This window comes from Branchiostoma belcheri, unplaced genomic scaffold (genome assembly GCF_001625305.1).
Source record: "Branchiostoma belcheri isolate BF01 breed outbred unplaced genomic scaffold, Haploidv18h27 scaffold192, whole genome shotgun sequence".
Classification (NCBI taxonomy): Eukaryota; Metazoa; Chordata; class Leptocardii; order Amphioxiformes; family Branchiostomatidae; genus Branchiostoma; species Branchiostoma belcheri.
Genome location: NW_017803402.1, coordinates 331,185 through 342,068, shown reverse-complemented (window position 1 = coordinate 342,068; position 10,884 = coordinate 331,185). Strand labels below are relative to the sequence as shown.

Sequence of the window (10,884 nt, the reverse complement as noted above, 5' to 3'; positions counted from 1 at the left end):
GGGGGGGGGCTAAAAGTGCCCGCGCCAACTTTGATGTCACCTAGAATATTGTTGGCAACAATTCTCTATCCATGGAATAGAATAAGATATTAATTTTTGTGTTGCCATGGCAACGGGTTTCTGACAGGCATTTTTTGCTAAATTTAGTAATTTTGGTTTCAACAATAGAATTTTATGGGTTTCATGTCAAGTTACACATGGTTTCCAATATTAATAACATCCCATATAATTTTATGTTAATTTCACCATTACATATGCATAAATTTATGCTAATTTTATGACATTATTGGCCAACATCCAAGATGGCGGACCATATCATTACAAGAGGTATATACAGGTTATTTTCCTTAACCCTACCTAGAACGGGCTTTTTTTGACATGGGGGGACCGGGGGGGGGCTCTTTTGACCCCCCCCTAAGAACTCGCGAACGGTATGTCGTATGCCCACCAAATTTTCAGAGAATGGTGTACTAGTAAAAATTTATCTTATCTACAATTTTTTATGTCGTTATGACGTAATATGACGTCATTATGACGTCATTAATGTGATTTTATTGGCCAAAACCGTCTAAATAGGTTTTTCCCTGAAAACTAAATGGTATTCAACATAACTGTACCAAGAGTATTTATGACAGAATATAATGGTGTACTAAGTCTAATGTTGCCCATAGCAACACCGGTGACGTCATAAAATGACGTCATGCATATATAAGATATCCGCCATCTTGGATCATCAATCTTGAATTTTCAAAAATATTTTTTTTTCATGATAAAGCCTAAAATACATTGTAAACATACTAAAGACCTTCATTTAAACCTTTTTTGGAAAAAGAAATGGAAGTAGTGATGAAATTTTAATGAAAATAACCTGTATATACCTGTTCTAATGATATGGTCCGCCATCATGGATTTTGGCCAATGACGTCATCAAATTAGCATAAATTATGCATATTTAATGATAAAATTTACATAAAATTATATGGGATGTTATTAATATTAGAAACCATGAGTAACTTGACATAAAACCCATAAAATTCTATTGTTGAAACAAAAAGTACTAAATTTAGAAAAAAATGCCTGTCAGAAACCCGTTGCCATGGCAACACAAAAATTATTATCTTATTCCAATGATAGAGAATTGTTGCCAACAATATTCTAGGAAAAGTCACCAAGTTTGGCCGTTCTACGGCCAGCCGTTCAGACGCTAGGTGACATCAAAGTTGCCGCGGGCACTTTTAGCCCCCCCCCCGGTCTAGGTAGGGTTAAACTTTCATCAATGCTTCCATTTCTTTTTCAAAAAAAGGTTTATATGAAGGTCTTTATTCTGTTCACAATATATTTTTGGCTTTATCATGAAAAAAAAAAATTTTGAAAATTCAAGATTGGTGATCCAAGATGGCGGATAGCTTAAATATGTATGGAGTCATTTTATGACGTCACCGGCGTTGCTTTGGGCAACATAAGACTTAGTACACCCTAATAATCTGTCATAAACACTTTTGGTAAGTTACGTTGTATACCAATTAGTTTTCAGGGAATAACCTATCTAGAGGTTTTGGCTAATAAAAGCACATTAATGACGTCATCATGACGTCATATTAGATCATAACGACAAAATTTTAGATATGATAAATTATTACTAGTACACCATCCTCTAAAAATTTGGTTGTCATACGACATAAGGTTCGCGAGTTCTGAGGGGAGGGGTCAAATCAACCCATGACTTTGTTTTGGCCTCTTGGTAAATCATAATTTCCTCTAAAATGTCATAGAACAAAAAAATTAGGTTGGAGTGTCCTCAGAAAATCAATGATTTTAGAACATCTCTAGATGTCTGTGTGAATTTGTTTTGCGCCTTGTTTTCTGCTAACTATATAGGATTGTTGCCTTAGAATCTGAATGTTCTGGGTTCGAATCCCTGCAAGGATATCCATGTATATAATTTTTATACATATATCATCATTAGAGTACAGCATATTTTAGATTTGTCGCTGGGACCCGTGTTGATGATAACTTCCGGTAATGAAGAATAAGCATTCCCGTCACATAAAGGATTCTGACAGCCGCGGCCAAAAATACAGAAAACAGCCCGTAAACTACCCGGCGGGGCCCCTGTTTCCAGTTGTTATTGTATGCACCTGTTAATTGTCTGAGACGTGCTGCTTGAATATGGATATTGTGTTCTCCTTCTTATGGCCCTATTTGGAACTCCCAGACAAAGAATTAATCAGAAAAGTAGAAAAAAGTACACAAAGGTTGGGAATATCAATCATTTCTAAAATTTCATTAAATTAGCCATTATAGGACTTTTTAGTTACGTGCACTCTACTGAATAATACAATTGTAGAAAATCTCCTGGCAAGTGTAGACCGATAAGATGTGTTGCCATGTTCATTTTGGAAAGCTTTGTGTTGGCAAAATGGTCCAGTGCTGTGGAACCAGCTCACGATAGAACAGGGTAAGCTCCAAACTGTAACGGCCTTCAAAAACTCATTGTAATTATATTGTATTTGTACTGCTGTATGGCTATTATGTGCTATGTACTGTGTTGTTATCATTGTATTGTTTCTTCGTTTTCATTGTGCCCAGATCTACCTGAAAAGCAGGTCAAATAACCTGAGTGTATCTTCTGGTTAAATAAATAAACTGAAACATCAAGCCTTAACAACATATTAAACAGACTGTGGCTTTGCAGAGTCATGATGGCTTATCTGTAGTTCCTGATTTCAGCGCACATTTTGCCAATAGTACCGCGTCACCAAAATACAATATGAATATGAATAAAACAATATAAATAAAACAATCATAGCCCAGCGCCCCTGTTGCCCCTGTTGGAACTAACATTTTCCCAAGCAGATATTAAGATGGAAATTAATGAAAATATTTTCTGACGTCCTGACTTTCCGACAGCTATCTTCCTGATTGTCTTTAGTAAAAATAGCAAACCTTCCCCCGTCATATCTCCTCAGAGAATCAAAATCTGATTGCCAGCCTAACCTATGGGCGTGGGCCAGTGGCAAACTGCCTACACGGCATTTTACCTTAACCCTCTTGGTACTTGATAAATTTTTTCAGGTATGGTACAGTACTAGATAAAATTCAAGTTTTAGACGGTATCAATGGGAACGCCTTGTTTGGTATTTTACAGCTCTCATATAAACACTAGACTAAGAAAACTATATATTTTTGGAAAGCTCACAGTCTCAGCTTTCTAATAAAAGTAAAAACAACACTGTATCATCAATTTGAAGGCAGTGGGAGTCATGGAAGTACCCCAGACACAGACGCAAAATCCCCCCTCAAAAATTTCAATCACAAAAAAACTTTGCTCAGGAGTAAACATCTGTAACATTTAAATTGGAACTTGTACATCAGTCAACAATTCATCTGTAAATAGTCACAAAATGATGTTTTGTTGTTTACTTTAGGTTCTTTGGTACTAGATAATTTTTCTAGGTATGCTACAGTGCTAGATAAAATTCAAGTTTTAGACTATGTCAATGGGAACGCCTTGTTTTGTATTTTGCGGCTCTCACAAAGATGACTAGGAAGACTATGTTCAAATTGAAACTTGTACATTTATTCAAAATTCAATTCTGGGCACAGTCCAACATCAACATTTCATGTGCCAATACATTGTACTAACAGTAACAGAATGTTCTTTTGATGTTTACTTAGGTTCTGTGGTCGTCTGCAAGACATTCTGGGCACATATAACATCAACAATTCTGTGGTAATCTGCATAACATTCTTTAGCACAGTCCAACATCAACATTTCATGTGCCAATACATTTGTACTAACAGTAACAGAATGTTCTTTTGATGTTTACTTAGGTTCTGTGATAGTCTGCAAAGCACTCAGGACAAAGTCCAACATTGCAGCCCAGGCATTCGTAGGAGGTACGAACCCTTCGGTCATGCCCCCCAACGCAGTCGCGTCTTTTCCCCACAGCTAGCTTCCTCATCCTGTGGTTGACACCCAACACTGCAGGACCTGGGGGGTGCTGGGCAGGAGCCACTCGGAAGTTCTCGTTGGCTGCTTGAATCTCCGCTAAGGTCCTTCGTCGCACGACTGCCTTGGGCGGGTGGTAGTTCCCAGCAAGGCTTTGCACCACCCTGTGCATGTACTGCAGCCTGCAAAGCTGGGGTGCATCTGTTGTGTTCAGCTGGTACAAGATGAAGCTGTTTAGGACAGCTCTTCCGAAGATTGAGAACGCTACCTTTAGAGTCCACTTCAGTGTTCTCCGCTCTGACAAGTACTTGTAAAGCCTTGCATCGCTGAGATCCACACCACCCATTGTGTTGTTATACTTCACCACAACCTTTGGTTTCTGCACCTGCTCACCTCTTCTCACAGCAACAGGTTGGAACCCCCCTGCTACAGCCGTGCTGAGTAAGATTGGCTTCTTACTTCCGTCCTTGTAGACAACACACAACAGTGGGCCTTTGCGACGCTCAGCCGTCTCATTGTTGCGCAACTTTTTCTTGATGGCTTGTTTTGGCAACCCCTTGCGGTTTGCTCGCACAGTTCCTGTGGCCGTTGTCCCTCGGTCATAGAGATCGAAGAAGAGTTCTGGTGAGGAGAAATAGTTGTCAATGCCTAAGTGATGGCCCCTATTCAGAAAGCCACAGGCCGTCAACAACCTCATGACAAGATGGTATGTTGTGCCGCGGTCATCAGCTGGAGGTGCTGCCTCTTTTCCCTTTGTACACCTCCAGGTGGGAAGTATACCCATTCAGACTGTCGCAGACGCACCATAACTTGATACCAACCGTGCATGCCTCTTCTGTGGCATGAACTGTCTTATATGTGGGGTCTTTCCTTTGAACCCGACCATGGACTCATCTATTGAGATGTTCTGACTGGGATGGTAGTGGTTGAGGAATTCTGTGTTGAAGTGGTCGATGATTGGTTTGATCTTGTGCAGTTTATGGCCTGGATCACCACAGGGAGGTTGTTCTTCATTGTTGTTGAAATGAAGGAACTTCACTAGGAGCTGAAAGCGATCTCTGGAAAAATGCTCAACGAACCACGATGTCCCAAAGTTTGGGTTGGAAACGTCCCAGTAGCCCTTCAAGGTCGACTTGGTTACCAGTCCCATGTTGAGAATAAGGCCTACAAATGCACGAATCTCTTCTGGTGTTGTTCCTCCAAACTTTCTCCACTGATTGACAACAGAGTGCGGCTTCTCAACAAGATAATCCCTATTCGCATCAATCCACTGCTGGGCATACCGATTCGTTTCGGTGACAATTCTGTCTATGATCGCTGGGGTGAAATACAAGTCGAAGTACTCGATAGGCCTGGCGTTTCCGGCAGGTGGATGTTTGACGCCTGGAATTGCAGTGAAATGGACAGGAGCTGGACCAGGATCATCTTCCATGACAGGCATCCAAACACCACGTACGTCTCCAGGTCCGCCGTCATGATCATCTTCATCACTGCTATCAGCACTGTCATGGCTGTCACCATCATCGTTGGATGCTGGGGAGAAAATAAAATAGAAAACACAAATGGAGTTGAATTCAAATGTATAGCTGTAGTAGTACATGTATGTAACAAGTTTAGTATTGCAGAATGCAAGGGAAAAAGGTATTGTTTTGTTGTCTAACAATTTCTAGCTGTCATAATAAAAAAAATCCAAAACAGTGTCAGAAGAATAGTACGTAGATATGAAACATACACACAGTTCTGCGAACCTATATTGTACACAAGCAGAGCAAAAATACAAGTGCACACAGATACACAAATAAATAATAATGCAGGCAAAACATCAAATATATAAGACTGAAAACCAATCACATCAGTAGATCAACAAATACAAAAGCAATGGCAAAATACACACCGATAATTGCCAGAGGCTAGATGTGCAGCCCTGGCTGTATGCTTTGAACAAAAACAAAAGAAACAGATAAATACATAACATATCCAAAAAATAAAATTACATAATCCATGTACAAAAAGCACAAAAAAACAGAAGACTACAAATGCAAACTTTCACAGCTGAGAAATTATAGACAACAAGGCAGTATCATACATGTAGTATTCATACAATTTTTATCAAATAATTTTGCAACAATTTCCACCCTCACACATTTTTTTTCCGATAATAGAATAAAATTGCAACATCTGACAAATATATCGTTCTAGTATTCTGGACATCATATAAAGCTGGCAACATATATAGAAACTACATGTAGAACATAAGAAAACAGGTGAGTAATGTGAAACAATTCCGCATTCTTCGTTGTTGATAAACAAACTGTCAGAAGACCGACTTCCGCCCGCCCATGCGCCCACCATGTGCCCCCTCCCCACGACCGTGCCCCATGTATTGGCATTTCTAACGTCGATACAAGGCGGTTATATATGCTATCAAATCGCACACGATGTAAAGATTCACTACCAAGTAACATCTCTACCAATTTTCTTGCATCTAGCGCCGTTTTAGTTTTTCTAAGTACTGCGATAAACACGGAAAACTACCGCGGGACATGTTCTCGTAGGAAGACTTCATATGCAGAGTGCGTATAGCGGCAAAAACTGAACGTGAAGGACGAAAAGTCATGAATTATTAGTCGACCTAGTGTTGTTCATTTTGACACAAAAACATCGGCTTATTTACCTTGCTCGTGTTCTTCTTCAGAGCCCTCTCCCACCGACTCCTCGCTGGTGTATCCCCCAGGCAAGTCGGCATCGTTTCCGTTGTCGGATTCGCTCATATTCTCCCAGAAACTTCGCGCAAAATAGCGCTACAAAGTCAACAAAATGGCCTCTCAAACTGCAGAACACGCGGGAAATTTGTTCTGATTGGTCAATTTTCTTTTCTTATAAGACTTCTGATTGGTTTATTCGTGGAAAGGCTTGCATTGGAGGCTGGTAAAGGCGCGAGATTCAAACTGCGCCCCGATCGTGGCGGCCAGTACCGGAGCGGTAAAGCCACGATCGGGGCAGCTCGTACCGAGAGGGTTAATCATTTATCCTCCCACAGAAACAAACCTTTTACGTTGGTCAGAAGAGCTTTTTTAAATTAGTTGCCACTTTCTGGACAGGAACTCGGGCACAGGTTGCTGTTGTTCTTGTAGGGTGTGTCAGCCTTCGTTCTGTGGCTGATCCGAAATGGCGTGTGACAAACAATCGAGGATCGGTCTTACGAAAATGGTGGAGTTAATTGTCTGAAGCTGGCTATTTGAATATCATTAATATCTATGATTACGATGAAAATCCTATTCATGACGCAGCTCCAGAGATGCATATTTACTTGTTTTTGTCAAAAGTTACGTATTACCAAGCCGCTACTTTTAAAATGTATCGGATTGATGACTTGTATATTGGAAAGTTTCTGCATTGATAGTATGAAAATCATATAATGTGCTCCTGGGATGGGAGCAGGGTTTAAATTCCGAAAGAAACACAAACAAGAAAGTACGAATTTCTGCTGCATTTATTATAGTCACCAAAATATTACGACATCAACACAAGTAGCAAAACATGTAGATAACAAGCTGTCTATAGCTATATCGCCAGATTTCGAAAAACAAATCATTTCAAAGCAAATATATCTTTGTCATATGTGCCATAATTATGCATATCATGTGACTACAAGGTAAGTATTGTGCACCATGTTAGCTGGTTACAAACAGAAGTTGGTACATTAATTTGATTCGTTTTTGTCTCAAAATTGTGTTGTACACATGCAAGATCATATGTTAGCCTTTCATTGTGTGACAATTACACATCCAATCATAGTACATGCAAAACAAGGCTCATGGAAGCGACTCAAATGCTTTGGGTTACTGTACTAGACAGTAAGGGCAGATGTTTGTTGACTTAAAAAGTTTAAGGTTATACTCATATGGGACGTGGTAGCTTATTCCATAGTGATGTTGTTCTAGGAAAGAAGCTTACAGCGTGGAACTTCGTCCTGAGAGGTGGTATATATGAGGAAGAAAGGTTGATTTGCTTCAGTGGAAGCGGCAAGATGTGTCCTCAATGAGAATATCTGAAGCCGAGGCACTAGCCAGTGAAGTTCTGCAGAGCGTTTATCGTGGAAACAGCGATAAAATAACGCCAGGCTTGCAACATTACGCCTGTGAGAGCCTGAAGTTGCAGTGTTTTCTTGTCTTGGTAAATATTAAAAAAAAATCCTTATTGATAGAAGAACGCAAACAATAATTGTATTCTCTGTCACAGATTTAGTTATGATTTTGTTTGTTAGTATTTATAATTGTTTGAGCGCTTCGACGATCACCGCCAGGTTTCCGCGCAGGTACACTTGTAACCCGATATGGTCTCCCCTGACGAATTAGAAATGTAACAGTTCAGCCACGTTATAAGTCAGACCTTAGGTTTGTGGATCTGACATCTGTGTCCGTAATATCACCCTGGGTGTGTACATTTGAGGTGTGCAGGAGTGCACACCAAAAGTATGTTGCAGTAAAAATATCTTAAAGCACACTATTTCTCAAGGTGGCGATATTATGGACCCTGGTGATATTATGGACACGGATGTTAGATATTTCACAGACATTTGACAGATATTTCAGTCAATGGGGGTTGTGAGCTTTGTGTAGGTGGCTATTCCGAGATCAGGGTGCGCCAATGACATCGTGCACTGTTATGCCATTCTTACTCTGTATCTATCGCATTCTGTTGATATGTACGAAACTTGACATACTAATACAGTTATTTTAAAGACAATCAGGAAGAGATTTGGTGTTGAAGAAACCTCTTCACGCTAATATATAACATCATAGGGTGTATTGCCACCTGTTGTTATTGAAGAATGCTGTCATGGAAAGTGCATTATAGTTCTCAGCAAAATCCCTTACCATCATGGCTTCATTGATCTTCAGATGTCCTAGAAATATCCCCATCTCTCTTTGTTGCCACCTAGCCCGAAACTGATGTACTGGAAATGACACGATGGCACTTTCAAGATCTCCCTCAAATTCTCTCAAGCTGGTCACCTTTGTTACACATGACAGACATAGTTGAGGTTTGCCTTTCTTGATCAACTGGATGTACTCACATTTACACCATGTGATTTCTAGAAATTCTTCTCATCTGTTAATTAACAAGGTTATGCGTAGTAACATACTAAGGTTACAGCAGCAGCAAATTTGAAAGGAAGGGTGCCATTTTGTTTCGTTACATTTTGCCAGCGAGTGACGCCGTAACTTTTTAGGAATGATCGTCGAAATCTTCTCATGAATCTTCCTCTTAATTTCGCAATGTCGTACATTAAACTTATTAGCTGACTTACATGTAGATTTTCTTATTCATGCTCGCGACTGGGGTCAGCTGGAAGTGGTCATGATCTAACAGGATGTCACGGGTTCCCGGCAGCTGGCATTGGTCTTGTCGTGGTGGTACGCCTCTTTCTGGTGTGTCCACAGTATGTTTTTACCTCTTGTCTTAAAGCACCTAGCTGTTCCTGCAAGTGTACTTTTCTACAAGTTGTTAATTAGCTTCTTGATGTTGTGCTAGAAAATAAGTATTATACATCTTGAAAAGTTCGAAAACTTTGGAAAAATATTGCTACCTTTACTCCAGTACTCAATGTTGTTGCTTATACTTTTGTTAAGAAGAACAAGAAGAAAACTTTTACTTAAAAATTGTAAATGCAATTATTCTGTTTTCATTCACTGCTATCTTCTTGTTGATGTTAATTGTTCAATTAGCAACTTACTGGCGGGCCCATAATAAAGGAGTAGCTTCCCTTCCCGTAGATGTTCTTGACTGTGAACATTTCTCTAATGGCAATTCTTTAGAGCCAAAATGACACATCACGAAGTCACGGTTAGCCTGCCCTGTATCACACAGATGATTCATGATGTATGATTGAGTGCACACTGTACGTGTAATCAGCTACTTAAGTATATGAAAAAGCAATCTCAAACAGCAATCTCAATAAACTCTCGGTGCCCTATCATAGTATTATCTTGCTCAAACCATGGCTACATACACTGAATGCACCTAATGACATCAATTGTTGAATTCTCTTCAGAATGTGAGAAGCCGTCTTCCCCATGTTCCTTTGGGCCCTAGTAGCTATCTTCCCCATATCTTTCGCAACTTTCTTTGTTGCTATTGGGGAAAAATGACTTAGTACTTAGTACTGAGAATTTGTTCCTCCTATAGCTAGCTAAAAAGGCGCATAACTTAGAAATAATCAGAAATGTCAGCTCAAATTTCTTTCCCTACCATGCCATGTATCGTTTGAATTCTTCATCCCCTTCCCTTTATAAAGCTTGTCGTTCACTTGGAGGTTATCGTGCGCTCCCTCAACAATTTTCAAGCCTAACACATCAAAAAATTAATTTAGTATCTTAGGTACATCTAGACATCTTATTGGGTAACACGCAAACAAGCAAAACACAGACGGCATTGTCTGTTGAAAAGTAAGGCAAGGAAACAGAATATGCATGATTGGTGGTTCTATAGCTAGTGTTGATTATCAAAGATAAAATTATTTCCTTTTTTTCATCAGTCATCACACGCAATGTGCCCTTGGCTTCTCGTGCCTGTGTGCTCCTCTCATTGCCCTTGAAATGGTAGAGATAGCGATCACCTTGAAGTTACTTTAAAAAGGATGAACAGTACAATTGCATATCCAAACTAAAGCTTTGTAATATCACCCAACAAGAAAACTGAAGCAGAGACCGAGTGTGAAAACACCACCAAAAAAATAATAACTTCATGGTTCAAAACAAGTGCATTTTGTATTAGTCTACCAAATAAAATACGTATTAGCCACATGTTTTACCTCATCCCTAGGGCAGAGACAGTTGTATGATCACAGTTCATCACACTATCGTGCCTGGCATCTGTTATTATGACCTGTTAAAATAGATAGCATGATTACTACTGCGGTGTAATAA

The 10,884-nt window shown here is 39.6% G+C and overlaps 2 protein-coding genes across 4 annotated transcripts; both read right to left on the bottom strand.

Moving 5' to 3' along the window:
- Positions 1–3,830: 3,830 nt before the first annotated feature.
- On the bottom strand, positions 3,831–4,649 carry LOC109468118 (piggyBac transposable element-derived protein 4-like). Its single transcript, XM_019766363.1, has one exon. It carries the CDS (start codon positions 4,647–4,649, stop codon positions 3,831–3,833), a length of 819 nt encoding a protein of 272 aa, XP_019621922.1.
- Positions 4,650–4,652: 3 nt separating this feature from the next.
- On the bottom strand, positions 4,653–6,794 carry LOC109468136 (piggyBac transposable element-derived protein 4-like). Of its 3 annotated transcripts, none has more exons than XR_002140116.1 (3): positions 6,488–6,794; positions 5,847–5,887; positions 4,653–5,485 (listed from the first exon to the last, which is right to left on the bottom strand). XR_002140116.1 is itself a non-coding variant. In XM_019766379.1 (3 exons), the coding sequence occupies exons 1-3, from the start codon at positions 6,721–6,723 to the stop codon at positions 5,261–5,263; spliced, it is 363 nt and encodes a 120-aa protein (XP_019621938.1). In that variant the 5' UTR covers positions 6,724–6,794; the 3' UTR covers positions 4,653–5,260. The 3 variants fall into 3 exon arrangements, 2 of the variants coding, with proteins under 2 accessions (XP_019621938.1, XP_019621937.1); XM_019766379.1 differs by having other exon boundaries at positions 6,627–6,794; XM_019766378.1 differs by lacking the exon at positions 5,847–5,887 and having other exon boundaries at positions 6,627–6,794.
- Positions 6,795–10,884: the final 4,090 nt, after the last annotated feature.